A 26,108-nucleotide genomic window follows, 5' to 3' on the forward strand; every position below is an offset into this window, starting at 1 on the left:
ATCAAACATGATATACTTTTTATAAATCCTTCCTTAATTAACTCTGATTATTATTTCTAAAACTTTATCCACCATGGATACTAAAATCATTGTCATTTGGTTACTTAGAGTGCACTTTTACATTTTTTTGAAAAAGGGTGTGTTATAAAAAAAATCTGCTTACATTGATGTGAGGTGTTTTTTTCCATGCCCAGCTATGATGCAGTTGCTCCCAAGGATCAAGTAGACTAATAGTGCTTATTGTCACAACTCGCCCATGAGCATGAGCCTCCCAGTGAGATACCAAAACTCTTGCCATCAGTGGTACCCAAGCAGCAGCTTGATGAGCATTGAGAATTGAGAGCATTGAGAATTATGTGGTTTGGTCAACATATGACAATTAGGGAACATGGCTTTTTATTATTAGTCTGCATGGGTACACAGTTGCATCAGATTTTTAGGTTATAGATAAATCAGTAATGAAAAGGTTCAAGGTTAGCCTAATTACTGTAACATTAATATTAAGGTAGTAAAACAGACTGTATTTCAGATCAAATCTTTGGTATGCATCCTGCTTGTCGTATTACAAATCTCTGTCGTATTTTTTGAGAGAACTATTAACCCCTCATTTCAGAGAAATCTCACCATATATAATTGTTGAGATGTACTTGAACAATTATTTTCTACAGGATTTTAAAATGAGCATACTTAAAATAATTTGCACGTTATCCTCAAAAGGGAAAGGCCAGATATTTCAGTGTTCCTTCCATACAGTATATTAAAACTGTGTGAGTAACAAGGTGCAAATGGAGATATTGGTTTGATTACAGAAGAAAGACCAAATGAGACTAAGGAGAAACTTAGAACTGAGATCAAGTAGTCAGTAGTGTGTTGCAGACCAGAGGCAGCACACAAAATTATCAGTGCTACGATTTAATACAGGAATGCAAGAGGCAGATCTGAGATGAAAACCTGTGTTCCTTTTTTCCTCATTTAATTAACTTCAATTCTTCACATTTTAGACTCTCTCTAAATGACTTCCAATCGTTGACATCTTCTAATAGCAAAACTCTCAAAATTGGAGGAATGTTAAGATGAAAGAGAACAGGAAACCAGGAAGTTTGGTAACATTTACCAATGCATCAAATCTATTTTTAGAATTACAGGGGCAAACATACTTGCCAGTCTCTAACCTTGGCAGAGTCTGGGAAGTATATTTGTTCCCAGTATTATAAAGATAAATGGATCTGAAGATAATTTGATGCATTGCATACTGCCTCACATGGTAGAAAAAAAACACATGGGTCCACCCATCTTTTTATTTCCCTGTGTTGTTTTTCTGGGAACAAGCCAAGCATACATCCCACGACTGTCCCTAATCTGTTCTTGCACTGCTGTACTCAAAGTAATTTTTATTGGAATGGGTACATGTCTGCCAAGGGCAGCATTTATTGCCCAACATCTTATGTTCTTGAGAAGGTGCAATCAATGTGATGAAAATACTGCTATATAGTGCTCAAGAAGGGCGTATGTGGATTTTCAGTGAGTGATAATGAGGGGGCAGAGAGGTATTTCGTACTCAATGGTGTGTGACTTGAGATGACATTCCTATGCACCTTCTGCCCTTGCCATTCCAGGTGGAAGGGTTATGGGTTTGGGCAGTACAGCCAAAGAATCCTTAATGAGTTGGTATAGTGTTTCTTCTCTTCTTAAGCAATCCCTCAAGATTGAGGGTGACTTGCTTCCATTTGTGAGTGATGAAGTAACTAATGTGGCCAATGTGAGAACCACAGACTCTTCCACAGATGGGGCAGGAGGTATTTGACAGGGTGGGCAGCCAGGTGGTTTGTGAGGTGGTGCTCTTTGTCTGCCATTTATGCTGGGCTTCTGTGTGCTTCTGATGTATGTGTGTTAGGTTCTCAGTACCATCTTGACTGCTCCTCCTCCATTTTGAGCAGTTATGGGTCAGGGATTCTTAACAGTCGGTGGTGGTGTTACATAGTTTCAAGAAGGTTTTGAGCATGTCCTTGAATCTTCTCCTCTGTCCATTTGGTAATCTCATCCTGTGACAGCTCAAAATAACTTTGCAAAGTCCGATGTTGAGCACACAAATGACAAGGCCTGCACAGCAGAGCCAGTTGAGTGTAATAAGGGTCCCAGTACATGCTCCTCTTGACAGAGATGAATAATGAAATTGTGGATACGTAACTGAAATTTATCACCGCTGAGTTATTAGAATGTCTCTGGGGTACCATTAACTCTTGTGGCCTTGTTTTTCTCTTGCGACATGGCCTTTTCAATTTCTTTTTGTTTAGGAGTGGATTGAAAAGTTTGTTTGTAGCTTGGAATCATAGGCATTCATATCAAGGAGGGTCGTGATTGAGGAAATCTCTGAAGTATTCATTCCAGCTCACTGCCTGTCTGTGACTAATGAGTTCACCCAATTCTTGGCTCTCAGTCTGGTGGGACCCTTGGTGCTTGGGTCATTGATAGCCTTGACACAGCCGAAGAACCTGTACATATTGTGGCTGAGGATGAGTTGCTGGCCCTCCTATGCTCTTTCCACTCATTATTTGTTCTTTAGGTCGGGGGTTTTCTTACAGACCTCTGCTTTGAGGTGTCCATTGAGCATTTTCCATCCTCTTGAAGAATGGTGGAGCTTCCAATCCAGGAATATCTTATGTTTACAGTTAATTATTTCCTCAGTCTTTGTCACTCTGAAGTCCTGCTCGTTCTTCTGCAGAGCTAAGAGTCTTATCACAGATGCCAATTATGGTGGTCTTCAGGTGCAGCCCATACACTATGGACTCTCTGTAGACCCTGTTGGCTGAAAGTCAACAGGAATGCTGTGAGGCACAGTTACAGGATACTTGAGAGCTACAACGCTGATCTTCCTGCAGAAGCATTACTGTTGACACTGATGTTTTGGACACCCCGTTGATGGAGATAGTAGAGCAGATTATGCAGTGGTCAGACCAACAGTCATCAGTGCTTGTCATGATGTGGGTGAGGTAGACATCTTTGCAGTCTCTCACTTAGACGATGATATAATCTAAGAGGTGCCAGAGCCTGTCTCAGGATTGTTGCCACGAGGTCTTGTCCTTCTCCATCTGATGGAACAGGTGTTGGTTAAGACGGGGCTATCCTTCGCACGTTTTTTTTTCCCAGGAGAAGCACCAGTTGTAGCATCTGGTAAATGGTGTAGACAATGCATGCCAGTGGTGGAGGGATGGAGTGTGATTAAAGTGGCTGTTGTGTCCTGAATGGTGTCAAGTTTGAGTGTTTTTGGAGCTGCACTGATCTAGGCAAGTGGAGAGTGTTCCGTTCCATTTGTGAATTGGGCCTTGTGGATGGTGGAGTGGCTTCTGAGAGTCAGGAGGTGAATGACTCTTCGCGTAACAGCATCTGACCTGTCCTTGTAGCCATACTATTTATATGGCTAATTCAGTTAAGATTGTGGTCAATGTTGATCCCTCTCTTTCCCAGGATACTGATGATGGTAATGTCAAAGTACCAGATTAGAATTCTTCCTCAAGATGCCTCTCATTATTGTGGCGTAGGTGCTGCCGACCATCTCATCAGCTGAAGCTTGAAGGATGCCTGGATCAGCTGCAGGCAAGCTGCTTTGCTATCAGAACATTTACGAATTGAACTAAACGTCCTGTGATCAGTAATCCAGAAGCAAGATACTGCAGATGTTGTACATCTGAGTTAAATAGGAAAATGCTGCAAATACTGAGCAGGTCCAGGAGCATCTGTAGAAAGAGAAACAGTTCACATTTTGGGGCTGTAACCAATCATCAGAACTGGGAAAAGTTAGGGAAATAAGGTTTCAAGTTGCAGATTAAGGTAGAGCGAGGGGTGAAGACAGCTAAAAGTACAGGGATGCTGCTTTTGGCATGCTCTTTTACTACCTTCCCAGCTGTCCCCTGATTTGATGGCATTGGTTATATACAGAGGGTTATACACTAGCGAACTGGTAGAGTTTCTGCCTCACAGCTGCAGCGACTGGCATTCAGTCCTGACCTCTGGTGCTGTCTGTGTGGATTGTGCACCTTCTGATTGTGTGGGTTTCCTCCCAGTGCTCAGGATCCCAAAAATGAGCAGGTTTGCAGGTTAATTCACCACTGTAAATCACTCCCAGCGTATATGGGTGAGTGTGTGGAGCTGATGGGAATGTGGGGGGAGTAAAATATTTAGAGGAAGGATTACAGTGAAAGTAGGTGGTTGATGGTTAGCACAGACTCATTGGGCTGAAGGGCCTGTTTCCTTGCTGTATTTCCACATGATTCTACGACTAATGCTGGGCTATTAGGTTACAGTTCCTGGTGCTGCTGATTTTGTTGCCATTAGAGACCCGGAATAGCTCAAACATGCGTGGTTTTAAGTTGCTAGATCTGATCTGAATTAAGAGGAATGATGCAAAACCTGATTATACCTGGAGGTAAGTTACAGATCAATCACAATCTTGTTTAAAGGTGGAATAGACTGAAGGGCCAAATGGTCTACTCGTGTTCTCTGTTCCTTTCCCATTTAGCAGTGTATGAGCACCACACAGCAGAGAGGGCGTCCTCAACGTGAAAGCATAATTTTATCTTCACAAGGCATGCATGGCGGTAGCTGGTGATACCAGTCCCCCTGATTTGTCCTTCACACCACGTCCATTCCATCTTTTTCCTCTGTAACTGGGTAGTTAGAGCAAGAATTAGACACACTGGATAAAAAGAGCTTTGAGGAGAATGATTATCCGAAACATTTGGATGATTCACTTTTAGCCATAAAAACCCTTTTGTCCTTCTCTACGAGATTATAACTGCAGTTAATCATTTCATATAGTTGCTGCACAATGTAGTTTGAGATATTAACCCAATTTATACAAAAGTTGCAATAAACCTTAGACTAAATTTATGAGTTGTGAGACACCAAGATTCTGTCTGATTCCCTTTTGATTCTCTCTTTTGGCCCAGAGATAACACCATTATGCTTTTTTAATATTCTTTCAAATTTATTATGTATATATATCTCCTCACTTCTCTGTAATTGTGACTTTTCTGTCATTTTCCTGTCTTACTCATGTTTAATGTTATTGGTTTTAGGCATTTTTTTGTTATTGGCCAGCCAGTCCCCAGCCACATTTCTCACTTTGTCAACAAGAAGCTCCTCTTTGCTTGACAGCAATATGGAAAGACACACAGATTGCAGTTTTGTTCTCAATACTTTCAGATTGACTGAACCAAATTATCATCACCACCTATAGTGTGTCTGGCCTGATGCCAAGCCACCAAAGGGAAAATGCAATGAGCACTTCAAAGTACGTAAACAATTCCCAATCACAGGTGGAAATTGTGCCTTACAGCTGTTTCTTGGTGGGAGGTAGGAGACTGGAAGTTTATCAGCAATAGCTACCATGATACTAAGCTCTTTACAAAACATATTGCAGGTTCTTGGCTCATTACTGAGCATCTGCATTCAGGGAAACAGAACAGAAACAAAAATAAGAACAGGAGTAGGCCCTTCACCCCCTCCCGTCTGCTCCACCATTCAACATGATCATGATTGAACATCCATATACAGAGTCCTGCTCCTGTGTTCTCCCCACATTCTTTGAGCTCCTTAGTACTATATCTAACTCCTACTTGAAAATGATTTAGCTGCAACTGCCTTCCACAGGTGTACCATACTTTGGATTAATGAAATTCTTCTTCATCTCAGTCCTAAATGGCTTGCCCTGTTATCCTTCGACTGTGACCCTTCTGGACTTTTCAACCATAAGTGACATTGTTTCTGCATCTAGACTTGTCCAATCCCATCAGGATTTTACAGGTTTCCGTGCAGTTCCCTCCCATTCTTCTGAACTCTCTTAAGTAAGAGCAGGTCATTGCAATCTCTCTCCATACATCGGTGCTGCCATCCCAGGCATCAGTCTGGTGAATCTTCACTGCACTCCCTTGAATGGTAAGGACAGTCTTGCACAAATAAGGAGACCAAAGTTGCACATAATACTCAAGCCATGGTTTCACCAAAGCCCAGCACAACTGCAGCAAGACATCCCTACTCCTGTACTCAAATCCTTCTGCCATGGAGGCCATTGTATTGTTACATTCAGCAACTGGTGCACAGGCTCACCAAGGTCTCATTGCACCTCCCTCTTTCCTAACCTCTTGCCATTCCGATAATCTAATTTCTCTTTTTGCCAGGTGGATAACCTCACACTTATCCATGCCCACTCCCTCAATCTGTCCAAGTCACTCAGTGCATCCTCCTCACTCTCCACCAGCTTTGTGTTATCTGCAAACTTGGAGAATTTGCATTTAATTTCCTCATCTACATCATTAATGCATGGTGAATAGCTCAGGTCCCAGCGCTGAACCCCACAATTCACTGCCCACTGATCGGAAAAGGACATGTTCACTCTTGCTCTTTATTTGCTGTCTACCAGCCAGCTCCCTTTCCATAACAGAGCACTGCCCATGTGCTTCAGTCCGCACCCTAGTCCCTTACATGGAACTGTGTCAAAAAGCCTTCTGTAAGTCCGAATCTAGATTCATTAGCATGAAAGGAATGACATTTTGGTGAAATGAGCATGTCCCACCTCTCAGAGATGCACTGTATTCAGTTTAAGACTGGTTCTTCTTCCATTTGCCCTCCTAATTAAATCCTCAAAAAATCCCAGTAAACTTGTTGCACATGATCTCCCTTTTGTAAATCCATGCTAACTTTGATTGACCCTCTCACTATTTTCCATATGCGGTGCTATTACAGCCTTGATAATGGACCCTAGCATTTTCCCCACCACTGATGTCAGACTAACAGGTCTTTTTAACTCTGAATACTGTACATCAATGAGGGATAGGAGATGCTTATTTCACCAATAGAGGTGATATATTCTTGGGGTCAGATAATAGTTGAAAAATACCACTTCTGCCTGAATTCATACTGTTGAATCAAAAAGGTCTTGGGGCTTTCTGGATCTCAGTAAACAATGTGGCTGATTAGTCTCCAGGTCAGTTTACCAAGGGAAAAGTCAATTGGGTAAGTATTGCCTGTAAATCTTTCTTTTATGTGCGAAAGACATATTGGCTGGATGAGATGTTCTTTGCTCGCCCCAAAACAAAGCATAAGATTACTAGTCCAGGTTAAAATACAGGTTTAAATGATGAGGTATTGTTGTTATCCCATGTAGCAGATCTACTTTGGGTTTGCTCATGATAATTTACAAAAGTGTTTTACAAACATAGAATTTAGATGCAAAACCATATCATCATCTATCTGGCCTGTTCCAGTGTTATTGCTTTGCTCAGTCTGCCTCCTAACCTTATCACAATATCTTTGTATTCCTTTTTTATCTGATATAACATGAGTGATGGGAAGAATTATGGGTGGGTTAGAGGCAGATTTGGAGGTGTGAGGCAGAAATGGACTGCAAGGACATTGGATCAGACTTGCACTGAAGCACTGCGGAGAGAATTACAATGAAGGCAGGATATTGGGGTACTCCTCTGAAATGTACGGTTATATCCTGGAATATATACGGTTTGTGAGTCGATAGGGAGAAAGGTATGAAGTATTGGATGGTGTTGTGGTGCAGCGAGTAGTACTGCTACCTTGCAGGTCCAGGATTTGGGTTCAATTGTGACCTCTAGCGCGCTCGATGTCAAGTTTGCTAATTCTCCCCTTTACCTTGTGGCTTTCCCCAGGTAGTCCAGTTTCCTCCCACGTTCCAAAGTCATCCTGAATAGTAGGTTAACCGGAAACTGTAAGTTACTGCTAGTGTTGGTGAGTAATAGAACAATCAGGATAGAGTTGATGGCCATATAAGAATAGGTCAAAGGGAAATAAGTGGGGGGAATAGGATTGATGGGGCAGCCAGCATAAACTCAAAGCGCCAAAATGGCCTCCTGCTGTTTTATGAGAAATATGGGTGTGGCTGTACAAGGATGGCAGAAATAGACTGAAGGATATTGGATCAGACTTCATTGACGCACTGAAGAGTGAATTGTGAGGTGCTAATGACGAAAGCAGGATAGTGGGGTATTCATACTGAAGATGATTAATGAGGATTGGACAGTGGATGTTGTATACATGGACTGTAGTAATGCATTTGATGAGGTCCCTCATGGTAGGCTGATCCAGAAGATTAAGATGCATGGGATCAATAGTTAATTGATAGATTGGATTCAAAATTGGCTTGGCCATAGAAGACAAAGGGTAATAGTGGAGGGATGTAATGCTGGCTAGAGGTCTGTGAACAGTATTGTTCTGCAGGGATCGGTGCCAGTGCCTCTGTTTGTGATATGGAAATGACTTGGACAAAACTGTTGATGGACGGGTTAATAAGTTTGCAGATGTGGAGAGTGAAGAAGGTTGTCAAAGGATACAGCAAGATATAGATCAGTTGGAAATATGGGCAGAGAAATGGCAGATGGAGTTTAGTGCAGGCAAGTGTGATGTGTTGTAATGTAAAGGAAAAATTTATAGTAAATAGCAGGACCCTTAGGAGCATTGATGTACAGATGGATCTTGGGGTCTAAGTCCATAGCTCTCTAAAAATGGCAACTCCAAGTAGATAGGGTAATAAAGGAGATATGCTTGCCTTCATCAGTGTGATATTGAGTATAAAAGTCAGAAAGTCATGTTGCAGCTGCATAAAACTTTGGTTAAGCCACACATGGAGTATTGTGTGTAGTTCTTGTAGCCCCAGTACAGGAAGGATGTGAAGGCTTTGGAGAAGGTGCAGAAGGGGTTCACCAGGATGCTGCCTGAATTAGAGAGTATTAACTATTAGGAGAGGTTGGACAAACTTGGATTGTTTTCTCTAGAGTGTCGGAGGCTGAATGGAGACCCGACAGGGGTTTATAAAATTACGAGAGGCAGTGATAGGGCAGATAGTCAGTCTTTTTCCCAGGGTAGAAATACTAAATACTAGAGGACATAGCTTTAAGGTGAGTAGGGAGAGTTTAAAGGGGATGGATGGGGTAAGTTTTTTTTTCTTGCACAGAGAGTGGTAGGTGCCTGGATCGCGCTGCCAGGGTGGTGGTGGAGCAGATACATGATAGTGGTGTTTAAGAAGCATTAAGTCAGGCACATGACCATGCATGGAATAGAGGGATATGGATCGTGTGCAGGCAGATAAGTTTAATTTAATTTGGCATCATGGTTGGTACAGACATTACGGGCTGAGGGCCCTGTTCCTGTGCTGTACTGTTCAATATTCTTATGTTCTATTCCTCTGAAACCACCAGGCAGGCCTGGTTTGTGTGTAGATTTAGCCGTGAATATTGGAGGAATGATATGGATGCAGAGAACAGTGGGATCTAATTGCAAATAAAAACAACCACTATAACCACCAGTTTGGTTTGTACTCGGCCTCTCTATGTCAGAGAAATAGATCATACTGTAGGAGATTGAGCTGTTGCTAACCAGCTTTCCTCTCTCTCAGACAAAAACCTGCAGTGTGTTCAAGTTGTATAAAGGTCCAATGGCCTGACTCCAGTGCAGGCAACTGGTCACCCATTCAGAATCAGCCACATGGTGTTATTCTAGAAGAGGGCATGGACATAATCCTTGAGCTTCAAACAGATCTATATTCTCAACTGTAAAAAGCAGGCCACAGCAGGATGAATTGGGGAAATGACTCAGTAGCCAGCTCGAAGCATTTTTTTTCTGGGCAACACAAGCAGGAACATTACGAAGGTATCATTTTTAGGTACTGAGAAAGCTTTCAACATTTAAGCCTCAGTACCCACTCTTTGATCTTTAAAGAGATACAGTCTTACCTTGGCAGTAGAAAGCATTGTGCACTAGATAGTATAAGCATAACTTTCCCTTAATGATGCACGGTACCTGGCATGTTGGAATATTCTGTTGCATGTGAAGTAATATTTCATTCGACAAGAGCACCTGAGAGGATCCGTGTATGTTGAAGGTATAATGTGTGCACGTTTTTTTTACTTTAATCCTCTTAAATATGAAATATAATTTCACAGTTGATCTATCCAGTAAAATTAACCCTCCTGAGGAAAGTGCAAGTTACGTTTCGGTTCTTGACAAAAGCTGAAATTTGATTGAACAAATGTTTGCACGAAATGCTTTCAGCCTGTCTAAGCTTCTGATATTGAGGTTCTTCAACATTCTGCCTCTCTACCGATGATGTACAAAAACCTATTCCCTTCGGGCCTGAGATATGTCAAACTGGAAGGATTCGGTGCCAAAAAATCTGTTGCTCCTCTGTTTAACTGCTGACTTGTGAGTTCCACCATGTGCACTACAAGCACAGCAGGGATTTGAGAGCATTTTAATTGCCAGGAGGTGTTTTCACCCCTGCCTACTGACATTGAAACTAACTAAGGATGCTTGAATGAAGGAAAATGGGAAAAACAATTCCTCAGGATAATTCTCGAGAGTAAACTGCATAAGTGAGAAGTAATTTTACATGGGCTTTAATTAAGAAGAGGGCTGTAATCATTAACATTTTGTGGCTTCCAGTGTGTATCAGTGGTTGAGGGAGGGACTATTTTGGGTGGTAGATTGGGTGCCAGTAACGTAGGTTGCTTTGCCTAGGGTAAGAGTCCTTGGAGCTGCATTCACCAAGGCAAGTGGAGACTATTCCATCGCACTCTTGACTTATGCCTTGTAGGTGGAAAGGCTTTGAAACCCTTAATATAGGATACCCAGCCTTGGATCTGCTCTTATGTGCTGATCAGTGGTGACCTTCCCCCACAGTGTTTATGGTATGGGATTCCACAATGGTAACAGCATTTAATGTCCACGAGTTGGGGGTGTTGTGGGGAAGAGGTGAAAAGGAGAGGTGTTATCTGTAACCTGTTTAAGATCATTGCTAAGCATCAGTGGCAGGCATTCTTGGATAACGCAGCTGAAGTAGGCTAATTGTTTACCATAAATTACAATGTTGGTAAGTGGCATAATAATCAAAGTTGATGAGCATATGAGAGAGCACAGGTTTCAGGGAAATAAGGGGAGGGGGGGTGGAATTAAACTGATGGGATTGCTCTGCTGGGAGCTGGCATGGACTCGGAGCTGAATGCTCTTCTATGTCGTAATTGGTAAGAAAGATGGATGGGACCTATGGCACTGAATTCCTGAAACAATGTCATCTAGTTGAAATGATAACCCTACCAAAGCCGTAACTACTTTTCTTTATGTAGGTATGATTCCAGCAGGACTTTTTCTCTGATTCCCATTAATTGTGCTAAGCGTCCTTGATGTCGAGGGTGGTCACTCTCATCACCACTCTCATACAGCAATGCACCCAGGATGTTGTTGGGGTCCATCATCCTTGCTGTATCAAATGCACACTTTATATTGGAACCATAGAGTCATAGAGATGTAGCATGGAAGTAGGCACTCCACCCTTACCATCAACCACACATCTACACTAATCCCATTTTATTCTCCCCACATTCCCATCAACTCCACTCACCCACACACTAGGAGAAACTTACAATGGCTAATTAACATACCAACCCACATGTATTTGGGATATGGGAGGAAAATGACACACCCTGAGGAAACCCACACAGTCACAGGGAGAACGTGCAAACTCCACATAGACAGCAACCGACGTCAGGATTGAACCCGGGTCTCAGGCGATGTGAGGCAGCAGCTCCACTAGCTGTGCTGCCAAAATTGGCTCAAGTGAATTGATTTGACTAAAGCTGGTTGCCTATGTGCTTCAGTCTTTTCTATGTGTACTGGGACCTGCCATCGTTAAAGATGAAGATCTCAGAGCTGCCTCTTTATCTCACTCATTTACCCAGCCCCGTTCATAATTGAGTAGAGCAGGATTGCGTTGGTTTGAGTTGATCTGTTGGTTGTGGGACAAGTGAGAAAGGCTGAAGCATAATATGCAACCAGCTTTAGCTGGATAAATTCACTCTATCTAGTATCTAGAAATGGCTCGGTGCATTGGGTATGGCAAAAGCTTTGGACCCCAACAACAAAATGGAGGATGAGAGCAGAGCAACTTTGGCTGTAGCAGGTAGATTTATGATAAGGACTGGAGCTAAATCCTTGGCATAACCCACAATAGGTTAATTTCCTTGCAATCTGCCACAAACCCATTTTGGCAACTATATCCTTCAGGGTAGTCAACACAGAGCTGGCACTGCCAAGACAGTCTTGATAATGGACTTCAAAATCCAGACAGAATACATTATGAGTAACCATTTAAACGCTGTTTAATGGGTAGGCTTATTCATGTACCAAGCCCCTTTTTGTCTCAGTGGCAGCAATCTGTTTTGCTGCTTTTCGAGGTGGCAGCAGAGCCGATGGACTTTTGGAAATAAATCCAAAAATATCCTGAACCTAACCTGATATATTTGTAAACCAAAAGCTTTGGTTCTAAAATATATTCTCAAAAGTTATTCTTCAAATTCTATAGAATACTATAAATTCTACGAATTGATTTTTGGATTTGTGTGATATGGTAGCCCCATATAACCTGTAATTTCTGCAGATAAATACACTGCATTTTTGATGTTAGTTTTGACCATCTCTTCCTCATATTCTGAATATCAGAGAGGAGTAGTTACTGGAAGGTACAAAAGCAGAAGATGATGGAAATAACTGCACATAATGCAGTCAGCACCTCTTTCCCAGGGCACCAAATGCCCAATACAAGAGGGCATGGCTTTAAAGTAATGGGGGGGGGATGTTCAAGGGAGATATCAGAGGGAGGTTTTTTACCGAGAGAGTGGTTGGGGCATGGAATGCACTGCCTGGGGCGGTGGTGGAGGCAGGTACATTGGTCAAATTCAAGAGATTACTAGATAGGCATATGGAGGAATTTAAAATAGAGGGATATGTGGGAGGAAGGGGTGAGATAGTCTGAGGTGAGGTTTAAAGGTCAGCACAACATCGTGGGCGGAAGGGCCTGTATTGTGCTATACTGTTCTATGTTCTATAATGTAAACTTGAAATGAAAGTACTGTAAATATCCAACAGGGCAAGCAGCATCTGTGAAGAGAAACAGCCTTAATATTTCAAGTTTCATTGGGAGTGGAAGCACTTGGGGGGGGGGGGGACAAGAGATGCAGAGAAGATAAGGGGAAGGGAACAAAAAGCAAGGAATGTGATAGAGAAAGGCAGGAGAGTTGGATGCAGAAGGAATCTGATAGTGCAAGGTGAAAGAAGGTGGGATCAGGGAGAAAATGTCTTTGGGATGTAAAAACAGAATAAGCTACAATTATCGAAGCAAGCTAAGTGAATGATGGAAGTCTGAGATAAAACTGGTGGAGATGTTGATAATGTGAAGTTCTAATCCTAATGTTAAGTTCAGGAGGCTGTGATGAGCCTAATGAGACACATTCCTTCAAGCAGATGCTGAGCCTCATTGAAATGGCAGAGGAGGCCAAGGATGGGCAGGTCCAAGTGGGAGTGAGTTGGACAATTTGAGTGGCTATGACTGGAAGGTCAGCATGATGGTTGCAGTGTTCGGCCCATCACCCAATCTGCATTTGATCTCCTTAGTGCAGAGGCAACCATGTTTTGAGTTGCAAAATTGGATGATGTGCAAGTGAGTTACTGCTTCATGTAGAAGTAGTGTTTGGAGCTCTGGACTGTGAGGAAAAGAGGAAACAAAAGTACAAGTGTTGCATCTCCTGTGTTGTATGGAAAGGTGCTGTGGCTGGGGAAGTGGGTGTTGCTGGAGAACGTGTGTTTGGAATGCTTGAAGAGGAGGGCAGGGAAGGTGTGTTTGATGGTGGCATCACATCAGAGATGTTGAAATTACAGAGGTGACGTATTGAATGTGGAAAGTGAGAGCAAAGTGAAGCCTATCCTTGTTATTGAAGCAGATGGAAGGGGGAGAGCAGAGATGTAGAAAATAAAATGAATGCATTCGAGGGCCCTATAGATGATGGTGGAGGGGAATCCACAGTTGAGGAAATGAGAATATTTCAAGCACTGCATGGAAGTTTGCATCTTTAGAATGTGTGTGTCAAAAATAGAGAAAGCGGGAAAATGGAATGGACTTATTACAGGAAGCAGGTTGGTATTATTCTTGAGGTCATTCAGAGAGTCAATGGACTGGAATATTCAGACAGCCAGGCTATATTTGTGGGGACAAAAACAGTTAATAGATTGGAATCAAAACTGGAAAATGTATTTGACTCCAGTGGTAATTGTGAGGATGCAGTCTGGTTGATAAATTCAGATAGTTTAAATAGAGAAAATGGGCTCCTTTTGCCTAATTATAGCTCATCAAATTGATGGTTCAAATGATTTGAATATAAAATAATGGATGCTTGGGACTGATTATAAAGCAGAATATAGGGTAGAACTCCAGTTTTATTATTTAACCTTCTCGATTAAAACATTGCTTTGAAAATCACACCTCGAGATCTGTTATTCTCTTTGTATTGTCTGTATCCCTTGCATAGAGTACGTGGATAACCTTTTCACACATCTTTAATCTGCTGACTCTGTTTGCTGAATCTTTAGGATCAGCACCAACTAAGAATGCGGATTAATGTTACTGATGTCAATCTAACTATAACTCATGCAAAACCATCTTCAATTAAGGCCCTGCCTTAGTCCTGGTTCTTTGTAATAATCGTATTAACTGTTTTCAGTCTGAAATGTACAAGAGCCTGGCAAGAAATTGGTAAATTATTACTATATGCTTGTATTTGTACATCCAGTCCTGGGATTCTTCTGGTATAGTGAGTGCCTGTCTGATGTTAACTGTTTATTGAACATTATGTGGTGAATCATTGATATATAATCTGACTGGGGCTTAATTTTCTGGGATTGAACATTAATATGTACACAGTGTGTGAGGGGCATCACGCTGATGCATGTCCTGTGTGGTGCGTAGCATTGATGTGAACCCAATAATCATATTAACATTGTTCTATAGAATGTACAGCTTAGCTTTAATGCATACCATAGAACACTACAGCACAGAAAAACAGGCCATTCGGCCCTTCTAGTCTGTGCCAAAACGTTATTCCGCTAGTCCCATTTACCTGCACCCAGTCCATAACCCTCCAGACCTCTCCCGTCCATGTATCTATCCAATTTATTCTTAAAACTCAAGCGTGAGCCCGCATTTACTACATCAAATGGTAGCCCGTTCCATACTCCCACCACTCTTTTGAGTGAAGAAGTTCCCCCTAATGTTCCCCCTAAACCTTTCCCCTTTCACCCTAAAGCCATGTCCTCTCTTTTGCATTAACTCTGTCTATACCCCTCATAATTTTGTAAACCTCTATCAAATCTCCCCTCATTCTTCTGCACTCCAAAGAATAAAGTCCTAACCTGTTCAATCTTTCCCTGTAACTCAACTCCTGAAGACCTGGCAACATTCTAGTAAATCTCCTCTGCACTCTTTCAATCTTACTGACATCCTTCCTATAGTTAGGTGACCAGAACTGCACGCAATACTCCAAATTTGGCCTCACCAATGTCTTATACAACCTCACCATAACATCCCAACTCCTGTACTCAATACTTTGATTTATGAATGCCAGGATGCCAAGAGCCTTTTTTACAACCCTGTCTACCTGTGACGCCACTTTCAGGGAATTATGTGTCTGAACTCCCAGATCCCTTTGTTCCTCCGCACTCTTCAGTGCTCTACCATTTACTGTGTATGTCCTACCTTGATTTGTCCTTCCAAAATGCAACACCTCACACTTGTCTGCATTAAATTCCATCTGCCATTTTCTGGCCCATTCTTCCATTTGTTTCAGATCCCACTGCAAGCTTTGAAAGCCTTCCTCGCTGTCCACAACGCTTCCAATCTTAGTGTCATCAGCAAACTTGCTGATCCAATTTACTACATTATCATCTAGATCATTGATATAGACAACAAACAACAATGGCCCCAGCACAGATCCCTGAGGCACACCACTAGTCACAGGTCTGCAGTCTGAGAAACAATCGTCCACTACCAATCTCTGTCTTCTCCCACACAGCCAATTTTGAATCCAGTTTTCAGCCTCTCCATGGATACCTAGTGTCTGAACCTTCTGAACTAACCTCCCATGTGGGACGTTGTCAAAGGCCTTACTAAAGTCCATGTAGACAACATCCACAGCCTTTCCTTTCTTGGTAACCTCCTCGAAAAACTCTACAAGATTCGTTAAACACGATCTACCACGCACAAAGCCGTGCTGACTATCCTTAATCCGCCCTTGATTGTCCAAATACTTATATATCCGATCTCTCAGAACACCTTCCAATAATTTACCCACTACTGATGTCAGGCTCACCAGCCTGTAATTACCTGGCTTACTTTTAGATCCTTTTTTAAACAACGGAACAACATGAGCTTCCCTCCAGTCCTCCGGCACCACACCTGTGGCTAAGGACATTTTTAATATATCTGCCAGGGCCCCTGCAATTTCTACACCAGTCTCCCTCAATGTCCGAGGAAATATCTTATCTGGCCCAGGGGATTTATCTACCTTTATTCGCTGTAAGGCAGCAAGCACCTCCTCCTCTTTAATCTCTATATGTTCCATGACTCTATTGCTTGTTTCCCTTCCTTCCATATCCACTATGCCCGTTTCCTGCGTAAATACTGATGCAAAAAAATTGTTTAAGATCTCCCCCATCTCCTGAGGCTCCACACATAGACGACCACTCTGATCTTCTAGGGGACCAAAATTTTGTCCCTTACTATCCTTTTATTCTTCATATACTTGTAGAAACCCTTCGGATTTATCTTCACATTATCTGCCAAAGCAACCTCATGTCTTCTTTTTGCCTTTCTGATTTCCTTTTTTTTAGTATTTTCTTACTTTTTCTATACTCTTCAAGTACCTCATTTGTTCCTAGTTGCCTATACTTTCTATACACCTCTGTCTTTTTCTTAAGCAGCTCGCCAATATCCTTTGAAAACCAAGGTTCCCTATGCTTTTTAACTTTGCCTTTAATCCTGGCAAGAACATGCAAACTTTGTACTCTCAAAATTTCGCCTTTGAAGGCCTTCCACTTACTGAGCACATCCTTGCCAGAAAACAACTCATCCCAATCCACTCTTCCTAGATCCTTTCTCATTTCCACAAAATTGGCCTTTCTCCAATTTAGAACCTCAACTCGAGGACCAGACCTGTCCTTATCCATAAGTAACTTGAAACTAATGACATTATGGTCACTGGACCCAAAATGCTCCCCTACACATACTCCTGTCACCTGACCTGTCTGGTTCCCTAATAGGAGATCAAGTATTGCATTCTCCCTCGTTGGTACCTCTATATATTGATTTAGAAGACTTTCCTGAACACATTTGACAAATTCCAAGCCATCCGGCCCCTTCACAGTGTGGGAGTCCCAGTCAATATGTAGAAAGTTAAAATCCCCTACTATCACAACTTTCTGTTTCTTACATCTGTCTGCTATCTCACTACAGATTTGCTCCTCCAATTCTCTCTGACTATTGGGCAGTCTATAATACAACGCTATTAGTGTGGCCACACCTTTCCTGTTCCTCAGCTCCACCCATATGGCCTCTGTAGACGAGCCCTCCGGGCTGTCCTGTCTCTGCACAGCTGTGATACTTTCCCTGACTAGTAATGCCACTCCTTCCCCTTTCATCCCTCCCTCTCTATCACGTCTGAAACAACAGAACCCCGGGACATTAAACTGCCAGTCCTGCCCCTCCTGCATCCAAGTCTCACTAATAGCAATAATGTATAATCCCACGTGTCAATCCACGCCCTAAACTCATCTGCCTTACCTACAATACTCCTTGCATTGAAATAGATGCACCTGAGAACATTTCTATCACGTACAAACCTTTGATTTCTGTTTATACTTGAATTCCTCACATGACCTTTTCCCTCCTCCACCTCACTATCTGTTCTAATACGTGTGTGAGACTTAATGTGCCCTATGTTGGGATTAACATGAATACAAAATGTAGTAAATTCAAATCTGGCAGCTAACAACCGAGCATCCATGAAGCATGGCCCATCAGCAGTAGCCGATATGTCTGCAGCCACTATCAGTAACCTCTTGCCCTCTTAACTCCCATTCGACCTCTACTCTCAGTCCATGGGAGCAGCATCAGGCACACCTAAAAATCATGAGGTGACAGCCTAGTAAATGCTTGCTAAACCAAACAATCTTGGAATTAATGGATCAAATTGAAGCCCTGCGGTACTGCCACATCTTGACAGGAACGTTGGTGGGCAATTTAACGAATGGAAGAAGCTCCAAGAAAGTTCCCATACTCAAAAATCACAGGGTCAAGCAGGTGAATAGAACCATACAGCACAAAACAGGCCCTTCGGCCCACCATGGTGTGCCGTCCATCAAACCACCCTCACACTATCTAAACCTTTCCTCCCACATATCCCTCTATCTCACATTCCTCCATGTGCCTATCCAACAAACTCTTGAACCTGTCCAATGTATCTGCCTCCACCACCACCCCAGGCAGTGCATTCCATGCACCAACCACTCTCTGGGTGAAAAACCTCCCCCTGACATCTCCCCTGAACCTCCCACCCATAACCTTAAAGCCATGCCCTCTCGTCTTGAGCATTGGTGCCCTGGGAAGGAGGCGCTGGTTGTCTACTCTATCTATTCCTCTCAATATTTTATATACTTCTATCATGTCTCCTCTCATCCTCCTCCTTCCCAGTGAATAAAGCCCTAGCACCTTAAGCCTCTCCTCATATTCCATACGCTCTAATCCAGGCAGCATCGTGGTAAATCTCCTCTGCACCCTCTCCAATGCCTCCACATCCTTCCTATAATGCGGCGACCATTAAGTAAAGAAAAGGCATCTACAGTCACGTTCGGCCAGAGGTGCTAAATAAATGATCCACCTCCAATAAGAATGTCTAACTACCTGCTCTTGGCATTCTGTAGGATTACTATCGCCAAGTCCCTCCACCATCACTATTGACCAGAAACTCAATTGAACCAGTCACGTAAATGCTGTGGCTACAGCAACTCAGAGGCTGGGTATCCTCTGGCCAGTGACTCTAAAGCCCTCCTACCAGCAACAAAGTTTCAAGTCTGCATTGTGATGAGTGCAGTTTAAACAACTATCATGAAGCTTGACACCATTCAGGACAAATCACTGGTACCCTATCTGCCACCCTGAATGTTTATTCCTGCCACTACTGGCCCACACTGGCTACTGTGCCTGCCAGCTGCAAAACATATGGTAGCTACTCGCTCGTGCTATTCCAACAGCACCTCCCAAACCCACCACCTCTATCATTAAGGACGAGGGCAGCAGGCACTTGGCAACACCGCCAGCTGCGGTTTCCCCTTCCAGTTGCATACATTCCTGACTTGGAAATGTCTCACTGGTACTTCATCATCACCTGATCTCATTGATTTTTGTGGACTTGATTGTCAAGTTTCCTACAAGAGTCCCTACCCAAAACCTCTGTGGGAACAACACCAGGAGGATTGCAGTGGTTGAAGAAAATGACTCATCACCACCTCAAGGGTAGTTAGGATGGGTAATAAATGCTCTGGTCCAATATATTAATTAATTAATTAATTAACTAGATGAAAGCTGAGTCAGTATATTTCTCTTTATATATTGTTTCTTTCTTCCTTATTGTTGGATTAATTTCCTCCTAGATTCTCCATCTAGCTGCATTCTATGTAGCAGACAGACAGCCTGTTCCTTCTCCCTGCCAATTGCACCCTGTAACTGTCTGCCAGGTGATGCAGAGCATCCTTCATGGTAACTTGCCTTCCAGTTTTTCATTCATCTGATTTCCCTCTTTTCCTGTGTGGAATCAAATCATCCAAGACTTTTTTTTGCACTATTTTATTCTGAACAAGAGCCCTGATGAATTTTAACAAGCTTTTGATTTTCTATAGAGTCGGGTTTAAAATCATCTTACCATGCCCTGTAACTTGGTCACGGAAGAACCAAGCACTTCGAAGGAGGTGCAACCAAGTTCAAGATGGCGTCTGGAAAAAAGATTTGAGAGAGAGTGCATTATTTGTCCTTACCACTAACTGATTCCAGTTTAATATTTCTCAGCTACCCCAATACTTGAAGCCTAGTTTATGATTTCCCTGACATTCTTGACAAGAAATGATGCAATTTCTATTGAAGGTGCACAGACATCTCATTTTGTGTCAGACAAATGACATTTTACTGCTGCCTTATCTCAAGACTGGCATTAATGCCGAGGCAATTCATTTAAGTGTTTCCTGAGATTTCCACACAGTTTACTGCTTTTTACTCATTGCCACAGAGCAGCAGCTTTGCTTCTGGTGTGGGGAAGAAGGGGATGGAACCAGCGATCAAACTGACTCTGCTATTTTACAGCTGGGAGGATCAAGATGCACAGAAGCAGGGGTTTACTTACCGGCTGTTTGCTGGGTGCTGTTGGGCAGTAAATGAAACATCAATGAGATCTCCCAAGCACAACGATCAAAGTATATTTTTTCTCTACACAGATGATAAGTTTCCAAGAAATGACTTTGCTGTAAGGTGATTGATGTAGCAATGGTACTTTCAAAATATGCTAGGCACATCTTCTTAAAGCATCCTCTAAAAGTAAGCATAAATGTTTTCTGTTTATCCTGCTTCAGGAGATGCTCCAGAATACATTCCAGGAGAGGATGCCTTGTCTCGCATCCGCCGACTGATCGCTGAGGGTTGGATGACGGCAGTCGTACAGCGAGAGCAAGGCACCACCACTGCCTCCATGGGAGGCTTTGGAAACAACATTATCGTCAGCCACCGGATACACCGAGGCTCGCAGACGGGCAACGAAGCCCTGACCCGATTGAGCGCGCACCCACCAAGTACCCTTGGCAGAACGGAAATGGACAGTAGTTACAGTCAGATTCTGGTGGACTCTGCTGTCCCCAGCAGCTCTAGCAGCTTAGTAACAGACTTCACAGAAAGTAACGAAAGGGATCAGACATTAGAACAGCTCAGCAGAAGTAGTGCCCTTGGGGATGATGGGATCTTTGGTCAACAGCCCACCACTTCTACGGACACAGGTGCCCCTTTCCATCCTGTCAGCGCACACAGCCCCCATATTGTTGACAATACTGATAATCATGGCACTGACGACAAGGGCTCAGACAGGAGGTAGAATTAGGTGCTCTGCTGTTTGGGGTGAAAGAAACAATAAAATTGCATGTCCCATGATTTGTATGTGTAGAATCTAGCTAAAACAGCCAAGGAAATTCCACTTACTTGTTTTTAGTAGAATGTGATTTAAGTTTTTTTTCTTTTATTTTTTTTGTAAACTGGTAACTTGTTATTTTAGAGAAATGAAATCTAGTCAAGTGCAAGCAACGGAGACCTATGTGAACACCAAAGATCACAATAACGAATAAAAACTCTTTAAAAACTGGAAGAAGATCTTTGCCAATGTGATTAATTTATTTTAAACCTTGAGAGATTGCACTTAAAAGGTTTTGTCTTTCCCATTCCTTTTGTCATTTAAACTATCAGACTTAAACACTTCCCTTAACTTGCTGCATTTGTGAAATAAAACAGAAAGCAGAAAGCACTCAGAAGTAGTTCAGCAGCTGTGGAGAGACAATGTTTCAGGTGATGACCTTGCGTCAGACATTTCATCAGATTTCTGATGGAAAGTCAACAATCTGGATCATTAACTTTGGTTTTGTTTTGTCCTATCCATCCCAGGCGCTGACTGACCTCCTGAACACTTTCTGTTTTACTCCAAGATTTTAACTTGGTTAACTTTAGTTCATGTGGCCAAAATAAGGATTATTACAAAAGTGGTGTTCTCAGCCAAAATGCAGATTATTTGAAGCAAGACATTTTGCATATATTAATATTGTAGAAAAGATCCATCAGTTTAAATGGTGTTGACATATTCTTGGTGCCATAAACTTTACTCTGAATTAACGGAGACACAAGAGACTGCAGATGCTGGAATATGGAGCAAATAACAAACTGCTGGAGGAACTTGGTTGGTTGAGCAGCATCTGTGGAGGCAAAGGGATGATTGATGTTTCGGGTTGAGACCAAGTCCTGATGAAGGGTCTCGACCTGAAACTTGGACCATCCCTTTTCTTCCATGGATGCTGCTTGATCCGCTGAGTTCCTCCAGCAGTTTGTTTTTCGCTCTGAATTAATATATTGTGTTTGGACCCTGGTACAGCGCTTGAGCATTTACTTATGGAAACATGAATGATCTAATACAGCAGGTTATTTGGCCCATTGTGGCTGTGCTGCTCTTTGAAAATGCAATCAATTGGTTTTACTCCCTGCTCCTTACCCATGAGACTCCAAATCTTTCCATATATAATTTTATCCATTTCTCCCTTTATCATTATTGAATCATCTCCCTGCTTTCAGTCAGTAAATTCCAGATAATTGCAACCGGCTGTTTACATTTTTCTTTCCTTGCACAACCTCAAGTTCTTTTGCCAGTTAATTTAAATGTGTGTGTTTGGATCATTAATCCCTCAAGTCTAGGAGGGATTAGTGACCCAGTAGGAGCACTCCTTACTCTAACAGAACAGTCTTGATTTTTAATACCAACAAATACCTCCTTAACCTTTTAAGGAGAACTACCCCAGTTTTGCTGGTCTTCCCCTGTTACAGTCAACCCTAATGTCATTCTGGTAAATCTTTACCACGCGCTCTCAAAGGCCTTTCTAAAGCTGTGCGATGCTGCTTTTCTCCATCCCACAAAATGCAGCACTTGGTACTTTCCTTCATTGAACTTTATCTTCCATTTCACCAGTCTGTATCCATCTAAAGCCTTTTCCTATCTTCCTCGTCATTTCCAAGATTCGTATCATTTGGAAACTTGCAAATAATGCCTTGGACGTGCAAGTTCAGAACATAAATATGTATGGGGGAAAAAATAGTGGTCTCAATATCGATACCACATGTAACCTCCAGCCAAAGGAACGACCATTCACCAATATTCTCAGTTTTGTCTCTTAGCCGATTTGGTAAACACACAGTATAGTCTGATCCTTTAATCAACACTGACACTATACAGAGAACTGAGAAAGCATCACACCATTAGCGAGGTATTAAATTGAGCCTTCATTACCTTTTCATAGTCTTTAACATTAAGCTAAACTGGTAAGTTATTGTAACAAACAGTAAACAATTCTCCTGCCTGATATTAACAGATTAATTGATCACTGGTTTTATAAGCTGTTTTGTGGGACCTTAGGTGCAAAATACTTATTACATTTTTCTATTTGGTATTGGTTTATTATTGTCACTTGTACTGAGGTACAATGAAAAACTTGTCTTACAAACTGATCTTACAGGTCAATTCATTACACGGTGCAGTTACATTGAGTTAGTACAGAGTGCATTGATGTAGTACAGGTAAAAAACAATAACAGTACAGAGTAAAGTGTCACAGCTACAGAGAAAGTGCAAGTGATTTTGCATAAACACTTAAAAATTTCAGATGCATGTAGTTCCAGCTTTTAGTCCGCCCTTGTTTTATTTCACACAGTTTTCTTGGCTGTGATGTGAGTGTGGGTTGCTCTAGACATCTGTGTGTAGATCATTAACAACAGAACATGAAATATGTATAATGTGGAACAGCAGTCTTCTCACACATTCTTCCCCCAGTCCATGTACAGACTGCCCTATCATAGATTACAACCCAATCATTTAATCTGCTGTGGGAAAATTGTGCAAAGTGGCATCTGACCGCCAAAGGTAATTTAGCAAAGCTGCAGAATCTCTGTCCATTTTGATCCAACATTAACAGCTTTTCACACGTCAGTTCCTTTCTTCCAACACCGGCTCGCACTTTGTGAAGTACCCAGTATCCGCCTTTAACTCAGAAATATTATTCAGCTCTCTGATAAGCAAACTGGTTAATGTAGCATCATTGATGACAGCCGTCTACATCCTCTTTATGGGAAGCAGGCATGGAGAAAATAATTCAATTCCAATTGAGATGGGAGATTTAAAACAAAGTCAACCCTATTTCACAGAGTTGAAGTCACCCTTGCACCAGTTGCAAGGTTTGGATGGTTGATATTCCAAAAAATGACAGCCTTCCCTGATATTTTGTTTTAATTCTGATTCTGTTGCTTTGATTGGAAAGAATCATTAACCATGCCACAGACTATGAAGGGATGAGGCTAAGAGAGTTAATTATGCCACACTTACATCATTTTGATGCCAATGGTAAAGTTGAGTACCTAACTGGAAGGATTCCAATGAAATGTTCAGGTGCAAATAATAGATCACAACACATTCATAGACTTTGAAGAGAAAAGCCAGGTTAAATAAAGTTTTTAAGAAAATATTTTAAGCATTTGTATTCAATAAAGCAGTGGAATACTAGGTAATGGAAAAACTTTAGTTGCAATGCAGCATGTGCAAAGAGAGCAACAGCAAGAAACTGCAGAGAGTTGTGGACACAGCTCAGCACATCGCAGAAACCAGCCTCCCCTCCATGGACTCTGTCTACACTTCTCGCTGCCTTGGTAAAGCAGCCAGCGTAATCAAAGACCCCACCCACCCCGGACATTCTCTCTTCTCTCTCCCACTGGGCAGAATATACAAAAGCCTGAAAGCACGTACCACCAGTCTCAAGGAGAGATTCTATCTCGCTGTTATAAGACTATTGAATGGTTCCCTAATATGTTAAGATGAACTCTTGACCTCACAATCTACCTCGTTAAGACCTTGCACCTTATTGTCTACCTGCACTGTACTTTCTCTGTAGCTAGGACAAGTTACTCTGCATTCTGTATTGTTTTACCTCAATGCACTGTGTAATGAATTGATCTGTATGAACAGTATGCAAGATAAATTTTTCACTGTACCTTGGTACAAGTGACAATAATAAATCAATTCCAATGGCCTTGGTAAGGGGAGATAAAATTTCCCTGAAAAATTTGATGAAATGTTTTAAGGAGGTGACTGAGCGTGTTGATGGTTGATACAGTTTATATGGGCCAGTGCGTTCCAGATTTCAGCCACTCTCTGGGTGACAAGGTCCCACATGGGATTCTGGCCCCTTGAGGTGTGCACGAGCTTTGCGGCAAAACCATCTTGTGTCAGTCCCACATCTCCTGATCAATATCATCAAACCTGACCTGGTGTTTCACAATAGAGAAGCCAAGAATATCATCACAGGTTTGCTCATATTGAGGCAGCAAAGTCTACTTAAGTGAAGAAAGATGGAGAATAATTGCTTAATTCCTCTGCACCCACAACGTGGAGTTTCTATTTGGTTCTTAATCACCTCTTCCTTGACCACTTTTATTTATATTAATGTTACCTACAGAAATAGAGCTGTCACAGTCATAGATTTCCTCACGTTTTAATATCTTCAGAAGCAGCCATCAGGCTGCTGAGATGCAATTTTGTGAAATGTGACAAGTGGGAGGTGCATGTGTGAGCTGATCGACTGATGTCACCTACAACAGACGCCAACCTACCTTAGCCCCTCAAACATTCTTTTGTTAGAATTGCTCTCTCCCAGTTAAAGTTCACACTGCAGTTTTATGAATCAAAAATTCAGGAATGGGAGGGCTGAAAATGAATTTTTAAAAAAATACGACCACTCACCTCTGTCATGTATATAAATGCAGAAGAGGATAGGATGACACATAAATGATAGAAAAATAGGGGGCTATGTGGGAGGGAAGGGTTAGATAGATCTTAGAGCAGGATAAAATGCCGGCACAACATCGTGGGCTGAAGGGCCTGTACTGTGCTGTAGTGTTCTATGATCATTCTGCAAGCCTGTCAGCATCTGAAAGGGATAAACTCGATTGGAATTTTCTGTTGAAGGTTTTGGATTTCTTTGCTATTTTAGTTTCAAAGTCTCTGAATATTTGTCGAGTTAAGCCCCAGCTATTAGCCTGAAAAGATGTTTTCCCTCACCAAGGTATTCTGGTAAATTTGGAGCCTGCTTGGGAACACACAGAGCTTCAAGCTTCTCCTGGATTGGGTCAGTTCCTGATCTCATCATCCATAGTGACTGGCTGTCTGGACAGATCTTCTCCAGATGCAGCAGATCGGATGGACTGACCCCAGGTGGGGTGAGTTCTGAGCGGTGACTAGGTCACAGGTATACCAGGGACACGACATTATTCCTATAGATTTAAAAAATTAAAAGAACACTAAATCACTTACAAATACTTAAACATTAAAAACAAAGGAAAATAAGTAAAGCATTTGGAACAAGTGGCTTTTG

General features: G+C 42.1%; 1 protein-coding gene across 7 annotated transcripts in view; it reads left to right on the forward strand.

Moving 5' to 3' along the window:
- LOC127577845 (activating molecule in BECN1-regulated autophagy protein 1-like) overlaps window positions 1-21,292 on the forward strand; it is a 340,012-nt gene extending 318,720 nt beyond the window's left edge. For all 7 annotated transcript variants that reach the window (XM_052029452.1, XM_052029455.1, XM_052029456.1 and 4 more), the window contains one exon: window positions 20,521-21,292. In XM_052029452.1, coding sequence (XP_051885412.1) covers window positions 20,521-21,032 — 512 coding nt within the window. In that variant the 3' untranslated portion in view covers window positions 21,033-21,292. The remainder of the gene's footprint in view (window positions 1-20,520) is intronic.
- The last annotated feature ends 4,816 nt before the right edge of the window (window positions 21,293-26,108 follow it).

This window comes from Pristis pectinata, chromosome 14, assembly GCF_009764475.1.
Source record: "Pristis pectinata isolate sPriPec2 chromosome 14, sPriPec2.1.pri, whole genome shotgun sequence".
NCBI lineage: Eukaryota > Metazoa > Chordata > Chondrichthyes > Rhinopristiformes > Pristidae > Pristis > Pristis pectinata.